At 51.1% G+C, this 24,535-nt stretch overlaps 2 protein-coding genes and 1 long non-coding RNA gene across 9 annotated transcripts in view; 2 read left to right on the forward strand and 1 right to left on the reverse strand.

The window, feature by feature from the left end:
- Positions 1–15,742, reverse strand: part of Kcnc4 (potassium voltage-gated channel subfamily C member 4) — a 41,399-nt gene extending 25,657 nt beyond the window's left edge. For all 4 annotated transcript variants that reach the window (XM_034500903.2, XM_034500901.2, XM_034500902.2 and 1 more), the window contains exons 1-3: positions 14,920–15,742; positions 4,005–4,941; positions 2,004–2,207 (exon numbers count right to left, since the gene is read on the reverse strand). In XM_034500903.2, the coding sequence (XP_034356794.1) occupies positions 2,004–2,207; positions 4,005–4,941; positions 14,920–15,597 (1,819 nt within the window). In that variant the 5' untranslated portion in view covers positions 15,598–15,742. The remainder of the gene's footprint in view (positions 1–2,003; positions 2,208–4,004; positions 4,942–14,919) is intronic.
- LOC143442093 (uncharacterized) lies at positions 14,152–18,687 on the forward strand. Of its 2 annotated transcripts, none has more exons than XR_013110012.1 (2): positions 14,152–14,291; positions 17,235–18,687. It is a non-coding gene; the product is annotated as an uncharacterized LOC143442093 (long non-coding RNA). The 2 variants fall into 2 exon arrangements; XR_013110011.1 differs by lacking the exon at positions 14,152–14,291 and adding an exon at positions 15,064–15,205.
- Positions 16,285–21,912, forward strand: LOC143442092 (uncharacterized). Of its 3 annotated transcripts, XM_076933101.1 has the most exons (3): positions 16,285–17,540; positions 17,923–17,966; positions 21,493–21,912. In XM_076933101.1, exon 1 carries the CDS (start codon positions 16,289–16,291, stop codon positions 16,988–16,990), a length of 702 nt encoding a protein of 233 aa, XP_076789216.1. In that variant the 5' UTR covers positions 16,285–16,288; the 3' UTR covers positions 16,991–17,540; positions 17,923–17,966; positions 21,493–21,912. The 3 variants fall into 3 exon arrangements, with proteins under 3 accessions (XP_076789216.1, XP_076789214.1, XP_076789215.1); XM_076933099.1 differs by having other exon boundaries at positions 16,285–17,966; XM_076933100.1 differs by lacking the exon at positions 21,493–21,912 and having other exon boundaries at positions 17,923–18,687.
- The last annotated feature ends 2,623 nt before the right edge of the window (positions 21,913–24,535 follow it).

The following is a 24,535-nucleotide window of genomic DNA, read 5'->3' on the forward strand; positions in this document are numbered from 1 at the left end:
GCTTCCTGACAATCTCCTGGGCTCCTGAGGGCAGACCCTAAGTCCTGTGACCTGTCCCACTCCCCTCTAGCTCTTCGGTGGTCCGGCTGCCCAGAGACCCCACAGCTTCCATCATGAACCTTTCCCAGTGAAGTGTCACATGCACTCCTGGCTCACTGGAAACTACTGGTTAGTGATGGGGTCAGTTTGATGGCTGGAGAATGCCTGGGCTCACCCTCTAGGTCTAGATAAGTGCAGAGAGGCATGGCGTGGGGAAAGTTGTTAAGTGCACACTGGGAGTTTGGTGATATTAATTGCCACACTTGCTTAGCAGGCTCTGTTTCCCAGCAACCCACCTGTTCCCTCTCGAAGGTCACTCTAATTGGCTGAGCTACATGCTTGTTGCCAAGAAGCAGTGTGGAGGCATCTTGAAAATAGAGCAGATGGGCCCCAAAGGCACCCCAGGGAGGCAAAGTGGAGGGATGCAGACTCTTCTGCATGATGCTCGTACATGTGGGAGCACCTGCCGTCAGGGCTCTCCTAACTTGTACTCCTGTGGTCTCTTCCACATCCCTGCTTCTACCAAGCACCTCACAGCACACGAGGGGAAGCCAGGGTGTTCATCCTCCAGCTCTGTGCTCTAAAGTCCTCCACAGGAGTAGAGGATACATTTTATACCGTTTCTTAGAAGCCTGAGCACGGCTCTCTAGTTGTAAAAGAGGGTGCAGTAGAATTGATGCATTCTTGAGGTGCACAGAGAGAAAGACATGTTCAGGGCCTGAAGACTGGCGCACAGGATTGGCAGGTGAGGGTATATGAGCTCTGATTAATCTCCACCTATAGCCATTTAGCTGGGGCCTCTGGACCATCTCCTTCCAGATGCCAGACCCCTGCTCCTGTTGCTGTTACTCAGTAAGACGTGTACCCAGCAAAGCTGGGAGCCCACTTTTGGAGCTAATCAAATCAGGTTGCCTAGGAATCCCATGGGAAAGTCTACCAGGACTGGGTAGCTAAGAGTCACTTTTAGGGTCCAGAAGCATCATGGGCTATTCCTGAAGCAACCACTATCCTTGACAGACTCAAACCAGCCTCAGCCTGGGTCTTGGGACTGTAGGAAGTTGAGTGTGGGAAATCTAGTGGTTAAAGAGCGGCAGAGGGAGAACTTGGTGGTGATATTTGTTTAGGGAAGATCACAGCTTCTCCCAGAAATAGGGAGGATGTTAGGGAAGGTTCTGACACAGGAAAGGCAAAGTCGAGAGGGATCAGAAAACAGGGAGGACAGGGTCTGGTCTTGAGCCTCGTGGTTCTCAGCCATCATTGGCCCTTGTCATCCTATTCTGCTTCCCCCTCTCCTTTAAGACTAAGAGTCCCTAGCTGCATAGGCTAACTTCAGCTTTGTCTCTGCCATGTGCTGGGAACATGGTGACAGGTAGGAAAGGGCTGCTCCACTAACTTTGAGGATACTTCATGACACTCCTCAGAGAGAACCACTCTCCCTACCCACCCACTCATAGCCACCTCTGGCTCTGTCCATGACCATTATACCCTAGTAGCTTGCAGATATGGGTCAGTCCACCTTTAAGATCCAGGCCCCCAGTGAAAAACTGGAGAGATGGAGCCTGTGTAGGATCTCTGAAGACCTAGGACCTGAAATCCCTGAGTCTGCATCCTTGGGGGAAGCTTTGGCAGTGTTTTAGAGGCCTAGGGAAGTGGCTGGGTATGACCCTGTGGGCTAGGCCTAAAGGCTGCTGCAGGACCAGACTGGGTAAGGTGACAGTGTCCCCTCATATGTCTAGTATTGGGTAGATACCTTTGAGGGAGGGGCTCCATAGGGGATACTAGAGACCTTTTAAATCCAGACACTGGCAATTTAGAATACCCATTCTAAAAGTGAGGGCGCATCCAAGGCAGAGGAGATGGTGGCCATGGGCTCAGTGGAGAGGGAGACCTCAAGTTCTGTGGGGAGGGCTGGGAAGACTCAGCTCTAGGGGGGCTCCCCACCTGCCCAGCCCAGGGAGCCATACCTTTCCGGACACTGCCATCAGCACAGGCATAGTCCCCAGCACTGAGCAGGAAGCAGGCAGCTGCCTTCTTGTTTCTGTCTCGTGTACCTGAGCGTCTCAGGGCCCGACGCTCTTCAGGGATGGGGGCCGAGGCCAGGGGCTGGGTGAGGCCAGCTCCCTCCTCATCAGACAGCACCGCATTAGCACCACCATTCTGTTTAGAGTCTGCAGGGGGACAGAGAGAAAGGAAGCTAAGATGGTTGCAGGGTCTCAGATCCCAGGCCTAGAAAGCAAAGGCAGAATGCCTGTGCTTGGTCTGAAGGATCTTCTCTCAGCTTTTGCTTAGTGCCTCCTTTGGGGGTTGGACCACAGCACAGACATCCTACAGCAGCCGTACTTCCCAACTGGGCTTGTGAAGATGTCCCCAGAGATCAACCCTGGCAGGCATAGATTCTCATTTCCCCTCGGGTCTGGCTCAGGTAGGCTCTTAATGAGTCTGCATTCCTCAGAGAATACCTGGCTAGTAGGGATAATGGGTGCTGGCTCTAGTGCCAGACATACTCAGAAGTGGCTCTAGCTCTCTCTCTGTAACACTTAAGGCAGTCATTCTTTTCCTCAGGTACCCAGGCCATGCTGAAGGGCCTGGGGCAGGACTCTCTTATGTCTGGGAAGATAAAGGGAAGAGGCTCTAACTCAAGTCTTCTCAGTGAGGACCACCTTGCCTTTGTTGGAGAGTGGCTCAGTCACTATGGCCCTGACTGTATGTGGTAGAGTTACCTGGCCTATGACAGTGGCTCTGGCATTGGCCACACAGAATCTCAGTGTGGCCAGTTGAACAGGATAAGGGCCTCTGTGCTGTGCACATCCCAGAGGTTACCTAAGGGCTTCTGTGTTTGCTCATAAGGATCTTCTCTGAGCTCTGACTGGATCTCAGAACACATCTTAGATTCCTAACAGGATCACAGAGGGGCACCATTGCAGTAGTGCAAACACAAGAAAACTTCTCTATCAGGTCTTCATCAAGGAAGATCCAGACCCTAGTTAATCCCAGAGAGCAACTAACCCCAACATAGGTGAGGAGATCACGGGCAAGTGTCTCAACTCAGACCCCTCTCTCAAGAACTGGTCCTACTTCTATAGTTTAACCAGAAGCTGTTGCCTCAGTCTCTCAGCTCTACTGAGCCCAGCTTCAGTAGCCTGATACCCAGTCACGTTCCAGCCCTGGTCTACGATCCCTGGGAACCCTGCCCATTGGATCTGATAGTGCGTTTTCTGTCTTCTGGCCTCCTCCCATGTTGTTGGGGACTACCCTGATTCTTCTTCTTGTCTTCTGACCCAGGACAGGTGAGCTTTCTTGAGTGGACTTTCCATGGAAAGACGTAAGTTGATGCTCAGGCTTACTCCTTTCAGGACACAGACACTTTTCCTTCCATTTTGCTTCTTATAAAGATCCTGGACTACTTCTTCCTTGGTTCCCCTTTATCCATGTCAAGCTGTGAGCCCAGGACTCACTCCAGCTTTACTGAACAGAAGGCAGCCTCCCACTGCTGTTACGTTATCACAGCTATTAGGCCAAGAGAGAGCAGACGTGAATGTTGGGAAAGAGGTGACTCATGTGTCGATGCACCTTGGGGGAACAGCTGCCCTGCTCTCTGCCTAATCATATCAGCACCAGCATTTGTTCTACTTTTTCAAAGTGCGGCAGAGCCACACCCATTTGGGTCTCATCAGAGTAGGGTAGGATATTGATATGTCATTCCCATTGATATGTTGTGCTCAGAGGGGAAGAAACTGGCTTCTGGGAACAAAGCAAGGGGGCAAGAAGGGACTAGAAATCAGTCTTTCTTACATACAGTCCCCCTGTACTACTGTCTGCATATCCTACATTGGAAGGATAGCTCATTCCACAAACACTGGTGTTCACCAAGATCATTAAACCATGGGACCAAAAGTTGGTCTTAATATTTGCCCTCCCAGAAGCTCATCTTACACACACACACACAAATTTCAAGGGCTACTCACCGGCTCGCTTCCTCTCAACCACACCCTCTTCCCGGGCAGGGGGACTGGTGTCGCTGTAGGTGCTGTCCCGGGGTGAAGTCTCCTCAGACTTGCAGTAAATGGGTGACTCAAGCTGGGGTGGCCGTGGTACATGCTTCTTTCGCTTCTTGGGCAGCTTCTGCTTGGCCATAGCCAGGGAGTAGTACATACCAAAGTTATTGACGATGACAGGCACAGGCATGGCAATGGTCAGCACACCAGCCAGCGCACACAGCGCACCCACCAGCATTCCTGACCACGTCTTAGGATACATGTCCCCATAGCCGAGCGTTGTCATGGTGACCACAGCCCACCAGAAACCGATGGGGATGTTCTTGAAGTCGGTGTGGTCATTGCCCCGTGGGTCAGATGGCCTGGCCCCGATTCGCTCAGCATAATAGATCATGGTGGCGAAGATGAGCACGCCCAGGGCCAGGAAGATGATAAGCAACAGGAACTCGTTGGTGCTGGCCCGGAGCGTGTGGCCTAGCACACGCAGCCCCACAAAGTGGCGTGTGAGCTTGAAGATCCGCAGGATGCGTACAAAGCGCACCACACGCAGGAAACCCAGCACGTCTCGAGCTGCCTTGGATGACAGGCCACTCAATCCCACCTCCAGATAAAAGGGCAAGATGGCCACAAAGTCGATGATGTTGAGCAGGTTCTTGACAAAGTCCAGAGTATCGGGGCAGCACACAATGCGAACCAGGAACTCTAGAGTGAACCACATCACGCACACACCCTCGATGTAGGTTAGAATGGGCTCTGTTTCTACCTCCCGCCGGAAGCGCACGTTGGTGATATTCCCTACCCGGTGGATCTCCGTCACGTTTCGGTCAATGTTGAAGGCCTCATGGGTCTCCAGGCAGAAGGTGGTAATGGAGACCAAGATGAAGAAGAGAGAGGCAAAGGCTACCACCTGTAGGCCAGAATAGGACATGGCTGTCAAGTCAGTGATAGTTGGCCTCATTGGGAATGGTGACCTCTACTCATAGATCATGAGCATACAGGTTACTAGCCCATTGCTAGTCAAGGAGTAGGACTAAGGTAGAGACATGAGAGGATCTGTATGTGCTGATGTTCTAGGATAGCGGCTCTCAACCTCTGAGTCTCCACAAGGGTCACGCATCAGATATCCCACACATCAGATATTTATTATTATAGTAGCAAAATCACACTTGTCAAGCAACAACTAAATAATGTTATGGTTGAGGGTCACCACAACATGAGGATCTGTATTAAAGGGTCTCCGCATTAGGAAGGTTGAGAGTCACACCACTGATCTAGGGCAATTCTTCCTAATCTTCGCCAGGGTGCCCAGAAAACAGAGGCTGCTTTTGTCTGGAGACCACAGGTCAGGACACCATAGCTGCCTGGGCTTGCCTACTACAGAGCTCCCATTTCATATTTTAATACTTCTCAAACTGTGGTGTGTGGACAAACCAGTTAAAGATGCAGTTGAGGTGTGGTTGGCTTGGGGGGGGTCAGGGTTAGGGAAGGGTCAGTACTCCCACTTTCCTCATAAGCTCCCAGGTGAAGTGGATGCCACATACCACAGCTGCAATAATCAGACTCTTGAAGCAGGGGGCTAAACCAGAAGCATCAGGTGCATGAAAACAGGTTAGAAACACAAATTCCAGCCACAGAAACCCACTGAATGAGAAACGGGGGGGGGGGGGGGGGGAGGAGGGAAGGGGACGGGGGACACAGAGTCCAAGAAGTACTTTAGCAAACCATCTCCTTTACTAAATCCTGATACACACTTACACACTCAAGGTAAAGGTCCATTACTTTAAGGGATGTCCAGAGACAAGGGCTATAAGGAATAACCTCTTTCTGCCAACTGACCTTTATGACCCCACCTACCACCTAGAACCACCTTCTGCCTATGTAGGCAATCCAGGAAGGGGGACATATATGGGCTATGATAGGAGATATGTGGGCTCTCTCAGAACAACCAATGTCTCCTTCATATTAGCTGGGACTGAACTCCAAAGTCAAGTGATCTGTACTTATCAGGATCAGAATGGGGGCAGACAAGTGTCAGATGATCTGATAGCCATGGGGAATCTCAGCTAGAACGGTGACAGCAGAATTCGGCAGAGGAATGGCTGGACTAAGTGGCCAGCCATTATGAATGGAGATGAGATTCGTGTGTAATAACACCAATTACAGAGCCTTCATTTGTTATTCATTCCATTTTATTCAGCACTGTCAAGATGCTCACTGTCGAGGTCTAGCCTCCTGTCGCTCCTGCTCCTGCTCCTGCTCCTGCTCCTGCTCCTGCTCCTGCTCCTGCTCCTGCTCCTGCTCCTGCTCCTGCTCCTGCTCCTGCTCCTGCTCCTGCTCCTGCTCCTGCTCCTGCTCCTGCTCCTGCTCCTGCTCCTGCTCCTGCTCCTGCTCCTGCTCCTGCTCCTGCTCCTGCTCCTGCTCCTGCTCCTGCTCCTGCTCCTGCTCCTGCTCCTGCTCCTGCTCCTGCTCCTGCTCCTGCTCCTGCTCCTGCTCCTGCTCCTGCTCCTGCTCCTGCTCCTGCTCCTGCTCCTGCTCCTGCTCCTGCTCCTGCTCCTGCTCCTGCTCCTGCTCCTGCTCCTGCTCCTGCTCCTGCTCGGTGGCTGCAGCTTGGCTTCCCCTTGGGTGGAGGACCGAACCTATACAGGTAGCTGAGGGAAGTCCCTGGCTGCACATTTCACAACTCCATGCCTGCCCTGCTCCAGTTCCTACCTGACCTTGTCCTTATCCCTATCCAGTAAACAGTCATGTCTGCCTAGCAGGGGTTATCCTTTTGGTGTGCCTTCAGTGAAAGGGGGGAAGCAGTGCAAGACACCAGTGGAAAATAAGGAGTGTGGAAAACCAGGCCTAAATCCATATCCCCAGGCCTCTGGGGTAGAAGTAAGTCAAGGAAGGAATTTTGGACACAAAATTCACCATCTGTCCTCTTCCTGGAACTACTAGGCTCCTTACATGCATCACTACCTTCCATCTTCTTAGTGACATAGAAGGCAGATTCCATCTTTCCACTTCACATAAAAAGAACCAAGGATCAGAGAGGTTACATGCCTATTCTGGGACCATACTGCCCAGAGCAAGTAAGAATCAGATGTGAACCAAAAATCATATGGTTTGTACATTCCCTTTATACCCTCGAACCATGTCATCCTTAGCTGGCAGAGTCACTGCCCAGGTCCAGGAGTATAGGCCCTGATTGTTGAGCCTGTTCCATGAGCATGTGGACGTGTACCTTCATAGGACAGGTCTCATACACGATGACGTTACTTCCTTTATACTTATAGGATGGACTGATCACAAGCAGCAAGGAAGGAGCTCCCTGGGGAGGAGGGTCCATAGACACTGTCCTTAGTTTACAGCTCTCCTTACCTACTCCTCCTCAGGAAAGTACATTTCAAGTGCTTTTGCTAGCCTCACATCTCCTCCCCTGAGATATGGGCTGCCAAGACAACACAGGCTGCTGCAGGTTGTGGCTGTGGCAATCCAGGGTCCTGGCTCCAGCCTGTGCTCTGAGAAGCAGAAGGGACCAGAGTGAGGGGTGGGGACAGAACTCCTACCTACTTTTGCTAGGAGACATAGAAGCCTAATATCTCTCTCTCTCTCTCTCTCTCTCTCTCTCTCTCTCTCTCTCTCTCTCTCTCCTCTGTCTCTCTCTCTCTCAGGACCATTAACCAGCAGAGTCAGCCCACCTGGGAGCCTGAGCATGAGATTAATTAGTGATGTGGAAAAACAAGGTCAAAAAGAGCTGCCAAGGGGCTGAGCACAGGGAACAAGGGAACAGAGGCAGAAGGGAGATGTCCAACCTTGGCCTCTGCCTGCCTTCCTTAGCTGCCTCTGCCATAGGCACTTACAGCAGACCCAGACCATCTTCATGGGGGCAGAAACAACTCCAATCCTGTGGTCTCCTTGGCTTTTTTTTTTTTTTTTTTTTTTTTTTTTTTTTTTAGAAAAAAGCTGTCCCATAAATGGCCATAAGGTTGTAACAGGCCCTTTAGGACCTATAGTGACCTACAGTATTCTGCTCCTCTACGTTGCTCTCAGGCAATTGTTTCCTAAGTGGTTGGCTGGTGTAATTGGTGCTTTTTGCTGGGCCTCATCCTTGAGAGAGGGATATTGTTTCATTTCCCACAAGGCCCTTAACTCAGGCTGCCCAGGACGAAAGAGAACCCAAGAGACAGCAACTATAGCAATGGCATCCTACAAGAGGTCGGAGCCTGTGCTTATACCTCAGCCCCCATGAGCTGTACTGTAGGTCTGTCAATTGTGCCCGAGCGCCCCCCACCCCGCATCAAGCCCTGCTCTGCCATTCTGAGGGTAAAGTAGAGCTAAGGAGGTGGCAGCCTCTCTGGGGTGTTTGTTGTCTCTTATGATCAGTCAGGTAAGTGCTGTGCCCCCCTACTGCCATTCTCTCTTTATGTGCTGGTACTCACTTCATAGTACCACTGTAGAATAAGCGAGCTTCAACACAGCACATACCTAGGATCTGCTAAGTACTCCACAAAATGGTGACCAAGCTGAGATAGAAGTAGTATCTGGGGGACACACTCCCCCCACCCCTTGTCAAAAAATGACTAATCATTGAATCCTCAGAAGTATGTACAAGTCAACTCACTTTGAGCTTTTGGAGACAAAGGAACCCAAGGGCTAGAAGTGATTTGTCCTGGACTCCATGCCTGAGGCTGTCTCCTCTCTCCTTGGTATAAGGACACGGGCTATGGATTCTAATGGAAGTTAAAACCGCCCAAGCAGAAAATGGCTGATGTGAACCAGCTGTGTCTGTTAGAGGAGGTAGGTGGGCCTCAGCATCCTGGATTGGAGGCTCCTAACTGTCAGGACTGCACCCCTCCTACCAGCTCCCTGTTCTCCTGAGACATGCCTCTCCCCATACACTCATGCTGGCCACTATGGCTTTCAAGGGACCTGCCCATATCTAAAGGCCCATAATATTGCAACTGTCAGCCAAATGACCAGCTTTTCCTCCTATTCCACTGTCTTCGAACAAATTAAAGGTCAAACTTCTGGATTCCAATTAGGTTCTGTTACCAACTGCCTATAAGATCTCTATGAATTTCTTAGCCCCATCGAGCCTTAGAATTTACAAAGGTGAAAACCTGAACACCTATTATGTGCCACCATGCTGAGAACAGCAGGAAAAAAATATAGACAAACACCCCTGCCTTTTGGATCTTTCATCCCAGTGGAAAGAAACTGCTGACAATCAAACAGGTAGCTTACATAGCCTATCCAATGGCGAGAGCTTTATGGAGACACAGAGAAGAGAGGTATGGAGTTAGGAGTGCTAATTCAAACCGGATTGTCAGCTCAGATCACAATGACAAGGTGAGGCCTGAATGAAGACCTAAAGGAAAAGCCGAGCAGGAACAGCAGAACAAAGGCCCCAAGCCTGCAGTCTTAGAGGGATGAGAGAAGACTCTGCCTAATCCGGTTGTTTTGAGAACTAAAAGAGATGATACTTGTGAAACTTAGCACAGAGCATGGAGTGTCTGGAATCTGGCACAGGCTGGGTGAGGGGAGAGGTGACAGACACTAGTCAATGGGAACTAAATACAATCATTGGGGGCTGGGGAGGGGAGTCCAAGGAAGGAGGGCCAGGGAGACAGATGGACAGATAAACATAAGGAGACTCATGCCCAAAAACCTATATTAAGGAAGACGTGTAGGAGAAGGAAAAATTGAGAACACAGCCAAAGACGCTTGCAGAGGAAGATCCGCTGAGCTTGGGTGAGGGGCTGAGCCTCCCGGTAAAACCAGAGCTCTCCTACCCAGACAGTGCTGAACAGGGAGTAGGGTGCCCTGGCGTTAACGGAAAAGAAGGAACAGGGCCAAGAATGGCAGCTCCTGGCTCCTAAGTGGACATGCAGGAGGTCCTAGCCTAGCTGAGGGCCACTCCTCAGCTATCAACTCTGGCTGTAAGCCGGCCACTGGAGCTAACCTTCACCTGTGTTCATCCTTGCAAAAAAGGCTTCACAGGCCTGCCCAGAATCTGTGAGTCCTCAACCAAAAGGGATCTGATCCAGCCCAAGTCACTGTCCAAGAGCCCCTCGGTCCGTGTCCCATGCAGATCTGTCTTCCCAGGGTGGACAACTCTGTCCTTGACTCTGCAGAGTTGGGTGTTGTGTTTTTTATAGCATGCCTCCTTTTAACCATTATTCAAGGATACGGTAAGCTGTTATCCTACAAGGCCCATTTGGCTCAACTTTCTATGTTCTCCTAGAAGCTCCACCCCATTTGGAGGTGGGGCTCACCATTCCTCCTTGCCGGATGGACTTTAGCCTTCACACTACCACAGCCCCCATCACAGTGCACCTAACGATACTGTTTCTTATCACCTCTCTCTGCTGCCATCCATTCTGCCTGCTCTCCTCGGAGCCCTGTACCGTTCTTTACATTTCTAGATCTCAGCACGTAGCTGCCATGTAGTAAGTGCTACTAGGTAAGTGTCCTCTAGATGAGTAGAGTCAAGGTGACCATAGCTTCTCACAGGACTGGCAAGCTGTCAGAGGATGGGATTAGCCACCTAACTGAGGCTAGAGGTGACAAAGGTATGCTCAGGAATACCTCCAGATACCAGACACTTAGCACCTCGACAGCTCTCTAGGAGGGGCCAAACCTACTTCCTGACAGGACTTCTCGCTATGTGCTGGGTGACCACTTCATGGCCAGAAGGAAAATCTAGCAGGAAGCTGGGCCATCATGGCATGTCGGTTGTACCCAGGGTGTTGTGAGTGACTGGTACTCAGCGTTTACACTAGCAATGTCCACAGTGGAGATGAAGGATCAAGGAGCCAGCTTTCCCCAAGGCCCAGCTAGCTAACCCTGCTTCTGCCTGCTCTTTCCTTAGATCTCCAAAACAGCCCAAATTTAATTTCCCTCCCCTCCCCCACTCCACATTCCTACGAAAATGGTGACAAACAGAAACAACTCATCATCCAGAGACAAGACGCAGCTCTGAGGCAAATGTTGATCTGTTCAGAAGGAGAAAGAGAAACAGCTCTGAGAGGAACCTGGGAGGTTGCCTGAGGCAGCATCAGCAGAGTCCTCAGCCTTGGGCTGCCCAGGGTGGGCTGGCACTACCCTTCTGGACTCATATTTCATGTTCACCTTATCTGATCACCCTAGCTTAGCTGGCACAGCATCAGCAAGTGCTGTCTCTCACTGAAGCCTGTCATGAGCATTGTGACGACCCACCATGTCAGACTGTTAGAGGAGCATGCCTCTGTCCCACAACCTAGTATTTATTTGTGACCAGGTTTGGCCTCTTCTTTTTCCTATAAAAGTCACCTGGTGAAAAAGTGAGAGACAGGAGTCAGACTCAGACAATTCTAGAGATGATAAGAAACAGAGAAGTAGATATGAGTGGATCAGAAGAAGAGGCTCTCTGGTGACAGAGAAGCTTTTCTGGATTAGAGCTACTGAGGCAGGAGTGGCTGCAGATGTGGACTCCTGTGACCTGGGTTTGGATCCTAGTGGTATTGGCTGTGCTGTCTGGACAGGTGTCACTGTGACTTTGTGTTCTTGTCTGTTCGTTGAGGTGAACGATTCCTGCTTTTCCTGAGCCAGAGGAGGTAGCAGAAGAAAACCCAGTCAAGTGCCTAACACACAGTAGATGCCTGAGAAAGAAGGACATTCATTTCTAGCTGCCCTCCTGAGACAATTGGGGATCCTGTGATTAACCCCTTTCTGTTCTGACGTGGTAGGAAACGTGGTAGGAAACGTGGTAGGAAAAGAAGATCCACCCAGGAACCTTAGCCAAAAGAGATGGGCCATGGCCCTTTCTTTATGCAGCTGATCACTGAGTTAAATCCAACTCATCTTGGGATTTCTAAAGAACAGAGCAAGGAATCAAGGTAGCCCAGGGTCCCATCAGGTAGGTCTCTAGTCTGCTCTCAGAAGGAGAAAAGCAGGATTCTATGGATCTGAGTGCTGCTGAGGCCCTCCTGGCTCCTACTGAGTTATACAACATCCAGGGAGCTTTTGCCCTGCCCCAGGGCAGTGTCCATGAGAGGCTGAGCCTAGAGCCAGCCTGCCCTCAGCCCAAACCACAGGAACAGAACTGCAGGAGCAGCCAACTCCAGTGAAGTCAGCAGGGGTGATCATCCTGCCTAGGAACCTTCCTGAATGAACCAGCTGATGGCCAGGCCAGTAGCTAGGCAACAGGCTCTCCTAATTAGCTCGGTTCACTTTCCGTTTGTGTCTGTTTTGCTCCTGTCATAATGTACTAGTCAAACGACCGGACTGCAGTATATAAAGAGAGGCCTCAATCCCAGCGCATGGCTCCTCTGCCCTCATGTGCCCTCCCAGGTGACACCTCGAGTCTACACAGCCCTAGTGTTGCAAACTCCTTCCGGGGAAAACTCCAGCTGATTGGATGGTATGCAACAGTACAGATCTCCTGTGGGGGGACAGTTCTGCCAACTTGGGGTCAGTGAAGAAAAAAAAATGCAGCTTCAGAACTCTATGACACTGCACCTAAGGGTCTCAAGGAGGAACAGGGCGAGTATCCTGCTGATGTCCCCTTGAACATCTGAGTCCCATTGGTTCCTGGATTCCTGGTGTTTATTCACAGAAGAAAGGAACGTCAGGACACCAAGCAGGCCGGAGCAAGGAACTAGGCACTTCTCCAGCCTGCAAACAGCCTCTTTCAGTGGGAAAGCACATGGGTTACAGGAGAAAAGGCTTAGGCACGAAGCATCCCTGGCTTTAATCACAGCCCCGCCACCAGTGTGGTGATCCCAGGGCAGTGGTTTACTTGTTCCCAGCCTCAGTCAGTTGGTTAAGTGGGCACTGTATTAAGTTCATTAGGAATAATGGAGATTAGTGGATTATCTTCATGGCAAAGCCCTGGAATTAGGATGTTCAGTGAAGAGTTGTTATTCCCTCTTTTCTTTCTTATGAATTGCGTATTCCCACTTGTGTGTCCAGAAACAGCGCAGAATTGGTCTCTGCCTGTGTTCCTCAGCTGTGGGCAAGGCTTTTGGCTCGTGTGCCAGCCAGAGCTCCACAGCACGAGCCACATCAGCACTAATGATCTGAAGGTTGGAAACTACGGTGGCTTCGTCAAGACAGTTCATGTGTCTGAATCTTGCTTGATTCCCTCCCTGCTTAAATGGGAGAACTAACCCTCTGCATGATGGTAGAGCCTCTCACAATTCCAGAGGTGGGGAAAAAACTAAGCAGAGGTCCCAGAATGCTCAGAAAAGAGGGCCTGGCTCACTTAGCTTTTCTAAGAACTGTTTCTCTGGGTTGTCCCCTTTCTGCCTCCTCCCTACTCCACAGCTTTGTGTCAATGACTTGTGCCTGACTCCCTTTCCTAGTAAAGACAAGCTAAGGGCCAACACTGTCAGGGAAAATAAGCTCACAACAGAGGACCACCGGTCAGGGGCATCACTGTGTTCCTGCCTTCTAAGCTGATTTCAGAACAACAAGGCCATAAAACCAAAGCAGCTGAGGGTAGACATGGGCCTGGAAAACAGACTTAACAGTGGCTACCTCAAGTCCCAGCCCTGCATGGGACCTCTTGCTAAGACTTCTGCCTCCTTTCTCTTCCAGGCAGGAGATGCACTGCCCTGGCTTGGTATTTACACCAGACTAACCTATTCCTTTAGCTGCATTCTTCAACCTTGAGCTCTCCCCTGGGTAGGAAGTGGAACTTTTTCTCCCATGATTACAGTGAGGAACAGCCCATGGGGTGTTGAAGAGAGGTGGAGAGAAAGGCTCTGAGACTCATTAACGCAACAACTTGGGGTGCCAAAGGAATCAATCAATCCAGCCTCAGCTTCCAGAAACATACCCCAGACACAGCAAAACACACAGCTTTTCTTCTTTTCCTTCTCCCAGACAGGTTTTAGGCGAGGGCTATGAGATCAGATACCAACCTCCAGGCTTTTCTATTTTTAAAGTCTAAAGCCTTCTTCTGGGTTTTAGCTACCCAAGGATAATGAAGTGAGTGGATAAATACATATCTTTCTAGGACCCCCTCCTACCTTCAGGACACACACTAGGTCTTGTCTAAAGCAACCTGTTTCCCCTGCTCCAAATACATCCATTTCCAGTGTAACCTGAACCAGGGCTTTCTGGGAAGCCACTTTGTGCTGCAGCAGAAACAAAAGAGCAGTGACAAATCTGGTATCGTCACCAGGAAGCTTGTGGCTGGCCACTGTCCTGGGATCCTGAAGAGCCTAAAGCAGGAGGCTTTTCCTGTCTACTTCTCACTCATCTCAGCAGAGCCAGGCTATGACAGAGGTACAGAAAACCTTGGGACATGGCTGCTCCTAGGGAAAAAAAAGGTCCTCAATCAGGAAAGGAGGCCTGGGTTCTGGGGAATCTCTGCCCTTTAGGGGATAAGTATTCTAGAAACCATGCTCTCTTCTCTGAAATGCATAGGCACCTGCATACAGAGCTCCTGGCAGGATGGAAACGGGTACAGTGTCCTACATGATCCATGATTCCTTCTCTTGATCCTGCCTCATCCCTGAAAAAGGCCAAGTTTAAGCTCTCCAGGACTTTGTGGTCCTGTGGAGGGCAACTGTGCTGATCAAAGAGGAGTGAGAAACTCTGAAGTTGAAGGCATGCCACCCATTGAGGGGCATGCGCCAGAGCACACAGCTCAGATTAGGTCCAAGTAGTAAGTTAAGTGTGTGCAATCTCCTGATGGAGCATGAAGGAGAGAAGGGGGTGGGGCGTATTCCCAAGGGACGGGAGTGCGGGGTTGGCGGGGGGGGGGGGTGGGGGGGGGTATTAGGAGGCAGGCAGTTATAGTCTGCCAGGTATTTCAGTTTCCTTCCAACCCCTTCCCAATCTGACCCACCAACACTAGCACCAAAAAACCCTTGGACACCGAGATGGGGAGACCCTGGTTTCTGCCACTCACCCTGGCCGCCCGGGATGAGTAGGGATCCTCGAAGAGCGCCCACATTCGGGGTTGCCAGCCACGGCAGCCCCCGGACCCAGCACCAGGGCCAGAACCTCCTTCATGGGGGCCCAGGCGCTGCAAGGCCAATTCCCGCTCATCGTCGCCAGCCTCGTCGCCGGGCCCTGCACCTCCCCCGCCCCCGTCCGGGCTCTCGAAGATGTCCAGTGCCTCCTCAGCATCGCGGTGCTGCCGGTAGGTCATCCAGCAGCAGGGTTCCACATCTGTTTCATCGATACCCCAGAAGGTGAGCTCTTCCTCAAAGAGAGGCCCACAGACGTCTGCGGGGCAATGCAGCTTGCCCGTACGGTAGTAGTTGAGCACATAGGCAAAAACACCCGGGTGACGATCAAAGAAGAACTCACAGCCCCCGCCGCCGCTGCTGCCGCTGCTGCCTGCACCGCCGCCATCCGACTCTGGCCGACCCCCGCCGTCGGGATCCGCCAGCCAGGCAAGGCGGGTGCCCGGTAGGGTGCGCAGGGTGCTGCGGTAGGTCTCATGTCGCGTGCCGCCCACGTTGATGATGATCTTCTCCGACGCCTCGCCCTTGGCCATCTCCTCCTTCAGACATGTTTTGGACGGAGGCTTGTTCCCCGACTTGCGCCCGCGGTAGGAGGAGACACACACCGAGCTGATCATAAGAAGCGCTGCGGGGCTCCGGCTTGGGGCGGCCGCTGCCCTCCAAACACCCTTCCCAAGGAGGCAGCGTCAGAACGGGGAGGGGGAGGAGACGACAAGGAGGAGGTGGAGGAGGAGGAGGAGGCAGGAGGTGGTGGCGGCCCCTTCTGCGGAGTGGCTCTGCCCCTGCCTCCCCCCCACCCCCGCCCCCCCGGGGCGCGGAGCAGGAAGAGTTGGCTTTCTGTGGTGCACAGGTGGTTGGGATTTAGGCAGGCAGAACCTAGGGGAGGCAGGAGGTGAAGACCTGGGTCGAGGACTCAAACCAAAGGGTTGGGGTCCCAAGAGGTAGGGGCAAGCACAAGGATGCTCCGGGCCGGGGACACGCCCCCCCCAACCCCAGAAAGGCAGAGAAGCGCACAGTCCCAGAGCACTGCGAGGGTCCGCGGCGCGCGCGCTCACACTCACACGAGCCACCCCTTGGCTCCTAGAACGCGGCGAGCCTGAAGGCGGCAGGGTTTATCCGGGCGGCGGCAGCGGCGGAGGCAGCAGCGTAACAGCAACAAGTCTTCTTCGGAGCGGCTATCGGGGGCCCGGCGGATGCTCCTACGGTAGCCAGAGCTCTGCGGGGCCGGGCAGTGTGCGGTCAACTCGAGGCGGAGGTGGCGGGCATGTGGCCTGTTCCCCCCATTCATAAATCCAGCGCGGAGCACCGATGACGGGCGGGGCTGAGCCGAGCGAGACGGACCAGCGGGTAGGGGCTACTCAGGACCAGGCGGCAGGAAAACAAGCGCGCCCGCAGCAGCGAGCCCGGGTCCTGCGTCCGTGGCCGGGAGCTGCGCCGGGCTGGGTGCAGAGCTGCGGGGGCCGCGCCGGGACGAGGGGGGGTTCAGACGGGGCGTCCTGCGCGGCGCAGAGCCCGGAGGGCGGGGCTGCTCTGAAGAGCCAGGCACCCGGAGCTGGCGGAGGAGCGTCCCGGGCGGTGGCCGAATGGCCAAGGACACCTGCAGGCTTCCAGGGCCGCGCCAAGAGGGAGCCTCAGCGCAGCGCCCCGGCGCCGGGTTCCTGCGATCTGGCGGCGCCGGGAGCCGCGCCATCTGCGCGTCTGCCCATCTCCGGGCGGGGCGCGGGCCTTGGCTCCCTGCTAGGGGCGGGCGCGAGGTGGTCTAGGGAAGGGAGCGCCTGGGCGCCAGAGGAATGGGGCTCAGAGGGCTCTGCGACTCCCTCCCGCGATGGCAGAGGATGCGCCGCTCCAAGTGGCGCCTTTTCCTCTCGGCCTCGCCTGACCCAGGCGCGCCCTCCGCGGGGTGGGGTGGGCGCTGCGCGGCGGGGCGCAGGGCCGACCTGGGGCGTTGCGGAGCTCGGGCAGCAGAGCTCAGCCTTCATCCGCGCATCCCAGCCCAGCGGAGGCGCGTAACCCGCTAGCAGCCAGTGCCCAGCGTCGCGCGCCGCCCCTGCGCGCCTCCGCTTCCATCCCCTCTCGGCCCCACTCCCCGCCTCTCCCTAGCCCTCAGCTCCACCCACTGCAGCCCTTCGTGACACCCAAGCGCTCTCGACCCCTGACCTTTAACCTCTCTCTTTTCCTGTCTGCTTCTCCGCATCTCTTCACGCGGAGCCTAACCTGTGTATCCCTTACAGCTAAGCTGGTCGTATTGTTGCAGATTCACGGTTTCATTGTGGCTGACTGGAAGCCAGGGTAGAATAGAGTGGCAAGACTGTGCATTAAGGAAGAGACTCCTCCTCCAGAAACATGGTCTGACTACCATGGCCCCATCCTGTGTCTTGGATGCTCTATTTTGATATTTACGATCTCTGACATATTCACCACAGCCTCCACCTTGGAGCCAGAACAGCATGGCCTTGGACAGAGAACTGTTTCTGGTCTAAGTGGAAGAAAGCTCTAAACCTGCTGCTGTCCGTGGAGAAATGGCTTATGAGTGTGGCTCTGTGGCCCGGAAGATGATCAGGTTGAAGGCCGGGCTCCCTATTGCAATGAAGGGAACATAGGAGGCCCCATACTCTGCCTCATGCTAACAGTGGTCCTGCTACTGTTCCAGTCCTTTGCACTTGTCTCTCTGCCTTGCCTTCTCTCCCAGACTGCGGGTTCCTCTAGGCTGCACTGTGTTTTTTCATCTTGATAACACCCACAGTGCCCGCCTCTGAGGACCCATTTGCTAAGTAATTGAGAAGCTGCCGTATCCAAAACATGAAGCATTAGACTTTGTTGGCTATCTCCCAAAAGCAATTTCCAGATTCATTAGTTTTAGGGTTTTTTTTTTTTTTTTTGTCTAGAACCACACCTACATCGTTAATATCCTCCTTCTCCATCTCCTCTTCTCTCCGCTTCAGGTACTCTGGGTGATACAAGGAGGATTTTTAAACAGCAGTGCAAAGTAAGTGATTGACACATTATACCTGATACTATGTGTGTGTACCATCTGATTTCTGGAATAGGTAGCACTATTCATACTGGACAAACAAAAGGAAAACAAACTATCCACCAGCTGGGGCTTTCCTCTTCTGAGAGAGGTTAAATGTCCAACATAAATGCAAGGGATTTCTATAAAGCAAAGGTCTTATCATTAATGAGGTTTTTAAAACCCCCAAAATAAAAACAAACAACAACAACAAACAAATGATCATCTGTGGTGATGTGTGCTAGCATGCAGGAGAAGACCATACCGCCATCTTGACTGAGAAGCACTCATTTGTGGGCATCCTCTTTGAGTACCTCCTTATTCCTAGACATTATATCTGGACTCCAGAGTTTAGCTGCAGCAAAAGAAGTAGTGCAACATGACTGAGAAGAGAAGAACGAAGACTGGCTAGGACTGGGTTGAGGAAGGAAGCACTACCAAGAGGATACTGTCATCCTGACTGTAATGATGACATTAAAGTCCTCTCAGGATTGTGTCCTGGCCAAAAAAAGTCTCTCATACTTTCCACCCTTCAGCCTGAGAAAACAAACAAGTGGCTGGCGCTGGCAGGAGGGAGGAAGGAAACAGGCCATGGTGTCCCAAATTTAATTTGTTTATTCATTGAGCACCCACTACCTTTCAGAAGCTGTTCTGGACACTGATCACACATCTGTCAATAAAATAGTCCCTGTCCCTAGCCCCAGGAGACCTATGTCCAGTTTGTGCTTTCATCCTGCAATACTGACAGGACGGGGATGAGTGTCTGGGGAGCACGGACCCTTGCCAGGAAATAAAAAGAAGCCATGAAAGAAGAGAGGTAAATGAGAAAGCTGGTGTGTAGCTAGGGGGTCCCAAGAAGAACTCAGGAATAAGTGTGTTAAAGGTACTCTAATGGCCAGGAGACTGACAATGTATTCTAAAGCTCTTGACTAACCTGCTTCATGGGCATTCTCCAGCTTCTCTGGGAGAGTAAGTATGCTAAGGTTGGCATTTTGAGGTTTACTGCCCTCAGCTCTGTGTGTGAGGTAAGCCTAATCTCTTCCAAAATCTACAGGTTTAGAAGAGGCGCGGCCCCTGCCCTACTGTGTGGGAGGGTGCTGCCCCCTAGTGGTGCTAGGGCAACCCAGTTAAGGAACTCGCTCCAGGCTGTAAGGTGTGTAGGAAACGGGCTCTGCTTACTGCTGCTTCCTTAGAGCAGTTGGTCCAGGATTTCCTGTTGATTCCAAGACTTCAGGCCTTAGCCCCACCTAACATTCCCAGGATACTATCTACTCTGTTCTCCATTCCTCAAGATCCTGATAGTTACAAGCCTAAGCAAGCTTGTCCCGGCCCCTGCTGGAAATGTTTATTCCCCAAGCTTCTCCCCATCCCCATCTTCCTATTTTCTCTACTTTTCTTATCTAAGATTGCTTTTCTTTTTTCTCTTTTCTTTTTTTCTTTTCCCTTTCTTTCTTTCTTGGCTATAGCCAAGAGCACCTAGAGCCAGTTCACACCGTGGAATCAGATGCAGTAAATTTCCCAGCTAGAATTAAGGAGGTAGCCAAAAATAAGGACAGAATACTAAGCTTAAATCTACAGTGATGCTTATGCAGATTCTTGGGCTCCTGTATCCTTTGTAGGGCTCTCAAACAAGCCCTTTCCCCATCTCTACTGAAGCCAGAGGAAAATTAAGAGGCTAAAATTAGTCTCTTCCCATTGAGGACAGCATGTGGTCTCCCTCTTAAGTGACAGGGGTCATCTGATCACTTCTCCACTTCTTTGGGACCCCTTTTTCTAAGGGGCTCCAGGCCAAGAAGCTAGCCTATGGCTATTAGGGCAAACCTTTGGTACTCACATCTCTTAGCATTACAGGTCCTGCCAGGGACCAACCCCTCCTCCTCCTCCAGATGCAGGCCAAGGAATCAGTATCCTTTCCCAGCATGCTTTGCTTCCTCTTAGCCCAGCAAATTGAATTGCTTTATCAGACCTCATCACTAGGCACTAGGCACTAGGCACTAGGCACTAGGCACATGTGGTAGGTCTTTGATTCTGTGCAGGATGAGTAGGGTGGGCAAGAGAGTACTGGGAACCTGTTTGCTCAATCGTTCATTTTATTCTTCAGCTCTCACTCCCAGACTCTCAGGCTCCAAATCAAATGTGAGAGCTGTCCCAGGAAGGTTCTAGGAGGAATTATGTAAGACATTGGCCCAAGGAATATGAAGATCAGCTACACTGGTTCTGACAAGGGTTACAGACAGGGTTGAGCTCATTTCAAAATCTCAGAGAACTCCAGATGCCTTTTGGTGGCCCACTTCCTAAGAGGAAGAGACCAGAAAGGTATAGATCACAAGCTCAGGCTGGGTTAGAACTCGGGGCTTCAGAAACAGTGGCCTAGAGTCATGGGACTGGGAGAGACTGGGTACTACTTCACAGGCATGTTCCTATTGAGGGTTTCAGGCCTATGAAGCAGCAGTGTGTGCCCTTCCCCAGCCTTGAGCAGGCTGGAAAGACCTTGTTTGCTACAATAAATCTTGCTACAATATGACCTAGGTGGAGTTATCCCCCCTGGCTGCACGTACAACTTCCTACAGGAACTTAGAAGAATAGAGTTTGCCTTGCGACATAATCCAGCTGAAACAAAGGATGGGTTCCCTGGGCTTTCCCTATATATACAAAGTACTGAATATTAAACTTTGAGCCTTGATCAGAGAACTTTGTCTTGGCTTCATGCTTCTTTCATCCCTCCATCTCTTTTTCATTTCCAGCCCTCCTTTCAGGTGAAACCAGTTCATCCGTGGCTGCTGGCGGCTACAGCAGTGAACCTTAGAGATGGGGCTACAGCTGGGTTTGGACCAAGAACAGAGAAAACATGGAGGCCCATGTGGTCTCCACATGTAGAATTGTGTTCATGAGAATCACAGAGCCAAAGCCAGTTGAAGGGTCTCCTAGAGGTCTTGTTACTCAAGGCTGTTGGGTTGTGCAAGGCAACTGGGGCTAGGGAGTGCACACACACACACACACACACACACACAGTGCAGGGTCCAGCTGGCATGACTCCTTGGCACTCCACATCTTTCCATCTAGAAAAGTACATATTCCTCCCACCTGGGCTAAGTTCCAGCAAAGCAGGCTCATTCCAGTAGAGTAGTTAATTAGTCCTGATGGGTTTGATCCCCTCCAGCAGTATCCTGGGGAAAGGGAAGCAGCCATCTGGAGAGGCAACTCAAACCTAAGCTCTTGTTGGATAATCATGAAGCCCAAGAATCTACCTCTTCTTCAGCTGGCTATACGGGGTAATTTTATTCATAATATGTTGTTGTCTTTTTTGTTTTGTTTTGTTTTTTCAAGACAGGGTTTCTCAGTGTAGTCCTGGCTGTCCTGGAACTCACTCTGTAGACCAGGCTGGCCTCGAACTCAGAAATCCACCTGCCTCTGCCTCCCAAGTGCTGGGATTAAAGGCGTGCGCCACCACCGCCTGGCATTGTTGTCATTAAATAACTTGAGTCTTCTACCCATCTTCCAGGTTCCTTCCCATCTGGCACCACCAGGAGGTGGACACACCAAGTCTCATTGTGATTGCTTGGACAAGACAAGGAGCCTTGCCTGAACCAAGCCTTTATGAAGGTTCTCAGGGTTTAGCACAATTCTAGGCCCTCTGAATACCTGCTTCATGCTCGATGCAAGGAACTTATGAAGGAAGGTTAGAAGTGAGAGAAGACTGGAGTCCTTTCTGTCAGGGCCTTGTAATGTGGTTGAAAGTACACTGGCTTGGAAGTCAGGAAACCAGGCTGTGGACACAGTCCCCCTTCTACTTTTTTGAGAAAGCCTTAACTCTTGCCTCTGACTACTCAGTTGTTATAAGGGGATTAAGTCAGACCATCCCTTGAATTCATTTCATGGTTATTTATACTGTGAAATAAAGAGCCCCTATATGTAAGTTTAACAGTAATTTTTCTTCATTCACTATTTTATGGGCCAGGAAGTTAGGAAGGGCCCATCTGTGCAATGCTCGCAGTTACATTGGTACTGCAAATATTTGAGGCTCCTTTGAGCTGAATGTTCAGTATGGCGCATTCACATGACTGGTGGTTGACACCGGCTAAGAGCGCAGCTGCAGCTGTCAGCAGTAGCACCTGCAAGTGACAGCTTCTAACACTGTCGTCTCAGGTAAGTGGAATACCTTCCAAAGTGGCTAACTCCCCGCAGAACCATTATCCTGTGAACAACAACCTTGTTGATGTAGCTCTGCAAGTTCATAACATTACTTCCTCCATTTTCTGTTGGCTAGAAGAGGAATTTGCTTGCCTAGGTTCAAGAGGAAAGGCAGAGAATATTCCTGATGGGAGAAGGGTTAAAGAATGGGGAGCCCTTTGACAATTCAGGAACAAACAAATTCACAACATTCCAGGAGTTTGTAGAACTCTCTTGCCCATGCCTGTGGCTAGGGCTGGATGAGGCTGTGTCTGATTGTGACTAAGAAGGAAACAAGGCAGGGACAGGATTGGTGAGTGCCTGCTTCCCTGGAAAGGGGACCTTTTCTTTCCACCTTCCTTAGCTTTTTCCAGGGTTAGGCTGAGATTGTCTTTTAACAATGGTACCAGGGTACTGGCTCGTTGCATGGGTGAAGTGGGGCCATTGCACTCACCCAGGGTTGGTAGAGAGAAAAGAGTAATAGTCAGCATACATTATATCCCCCTGTGGAAAACTTCTATGCTACGGTCCGCCAGGCACCTCAGGAGTTCATTTATCCCTCCCAGAGTCTCAGGGAAGGTTTTATTGTCACACAGGTTCAGAGGGTTAAGTGGCCTGCCCAAGGTTGGTGACAGACTCATGATTGAAACAACCTCAAGCAGCCTGCCCCTGGGGCCAAAATGAAGCGGAAGAAGCTGTCTCTTCTGTCCTTTGCCATGCCCTTGTCTTCTTCCCTACTTACTGCCTCCATTCAGGGCCCAAATTTAGCTGCTTACCTCCTCATCGGAACAGATCAGCTCTGTTTCTTAGTTCTGTGTTTTAGAGCTAATATCCTCTCAGGGAAAGCCTCCAAAGAGATGCCAAAGATGGTGATCAACACATCCAATGCCCCAGAATAGGTTTATTGTGTGGGGACCCTCCCATTTCCAATCTACAGTGAGGTCTGTGTGCCCCTGAACAGATGTTATGATCCATCCAGGCCTTAAGAAATGGCTACTTCCAGCTTCCATTTTTCTACTCTTGAAGCAGTCTTCCCAGGTACTTTGAGCCATCAGATAAGAATTTGGTCACTCTGACCAACAGGCTCACTCCTACTACGTATTTTCACCCAAGAATGAAATATTTAGATAAATGTGAGAAAGGCTCCAGACCAGCTGTTCTACCAACTGAACACCATCTCAGTGTCCACCCATCTGCTGCCCCAATCCATACTGAAATTCCTCATTCACAAAATCATGAGGTATGAAATGATGGTTGCTTTAAAATTTGGACTGACATGGGACGCTACAAGAGTTAAGTGTTTCAGGCCTTTAAACTAGCCTCTCTCTTTCTTTCTGTCTTGCAAATTAGAAGATGTGTCTCTTAGGAAAGACAAAACCCAGCTGGCACTGAACTTAGACTTGACTTTGAGGAATCTGGCTGCAGGGTGCACTGCAGTGAAGTCCTTATGACCTTGTCTCTGTGTCTATGCACCCCTCCTGGAAGGATGGCTGACATTTCAACCAAAATTACCGAAAAACTGAGTGACTGTGTGGGGAGTGGTTTGTCCAGCACTGGGACAGTCCCTTGTTTGAGAGATAAGTAGGAGATTTGATGTGATACGAGAGGTGCTTGGCCAAAATCCAGGCAGTCAGTGCTGACTTGCGTGTTTGGGGAGGGCTATGGCTGACATGGAGTCCACTCATGATGTGTTCTAATGTCTGTTCAGTGACTAACTCACAGTGACAGTTGTAGAGTTTTGCCAGGCTAAAGCATGGAGAAAAAGGGATTTCTGCCACCTGGTGGCTGCTCCTGGAAAAAGGGGTGGCAGGGAGAGGAAATGGAGGATTCTTCGGAGGACCCTTCTGAATGAAACGGAGATCACAAGGCATTGAGTCAGACTGGAATAGGGAGAGATGAAAGTGGGGTTCTTCTGAAGATTATACTCCTAGCTGAGGCAGGAAGAGGGTGTTCTCTGCCACCAGCCCCTTCTATTCTTTATGATCCTACACTCAGTGGGTGCCTATTTAACAGCAACTTGGAGTATCATATCTTATATGTCACCTTTATCGCTCACTGGAGATTCCAAAAGATATTATCTGATGTGAGGGGTAGCTCTCTCAGAACTTAGAACATGGCTTGCTGTGAACTACCTCACTCCCCTAAGGATCGGGTCAGTCCCCTGCCTTCCCTGTGTTCTCCTTCAGACTTCCTTGCAAAAGTGAACGAACATACATTGTTTTCTCTGAAGCTGGGCAGGATAAGAGTCGCCCTGAAAATCCCTGGAAGAGGACACCAAACACCATCCTCATATCAGATGGATCCCCACTTTCCTTACCTGGAAAAATGTAGATTCCAAGCATTTCCCTCAGAGAAAAATCTCAGATGGACAAAGT

The sequence above is a fragment of the Arvicanthis niloticus genome, chromosome 4, assembly GCF_011762505.2.
Source record: "Arvicanthis niloticus isolate mArvNil1 chromosome 4, mArvNil1.pat.X, whole genome shotgun sequence".
Lineage (NCBI taxonomy): Eukaryota > Metazoa > Chordata > Mammalia > Rodentia > Muridae > Arvicanthis > Arvicanthis niloticus.

What these genes read in the sequence shown, in the direction of transcription:
- LOC143442092 (XM_076933099.1), top strand. Translation starts at nt 16,289, where the DNA reads ATGACGGGCGGGGCTGAGCCGAGCGAGACGGACCAGCGGGTAGGGGCT.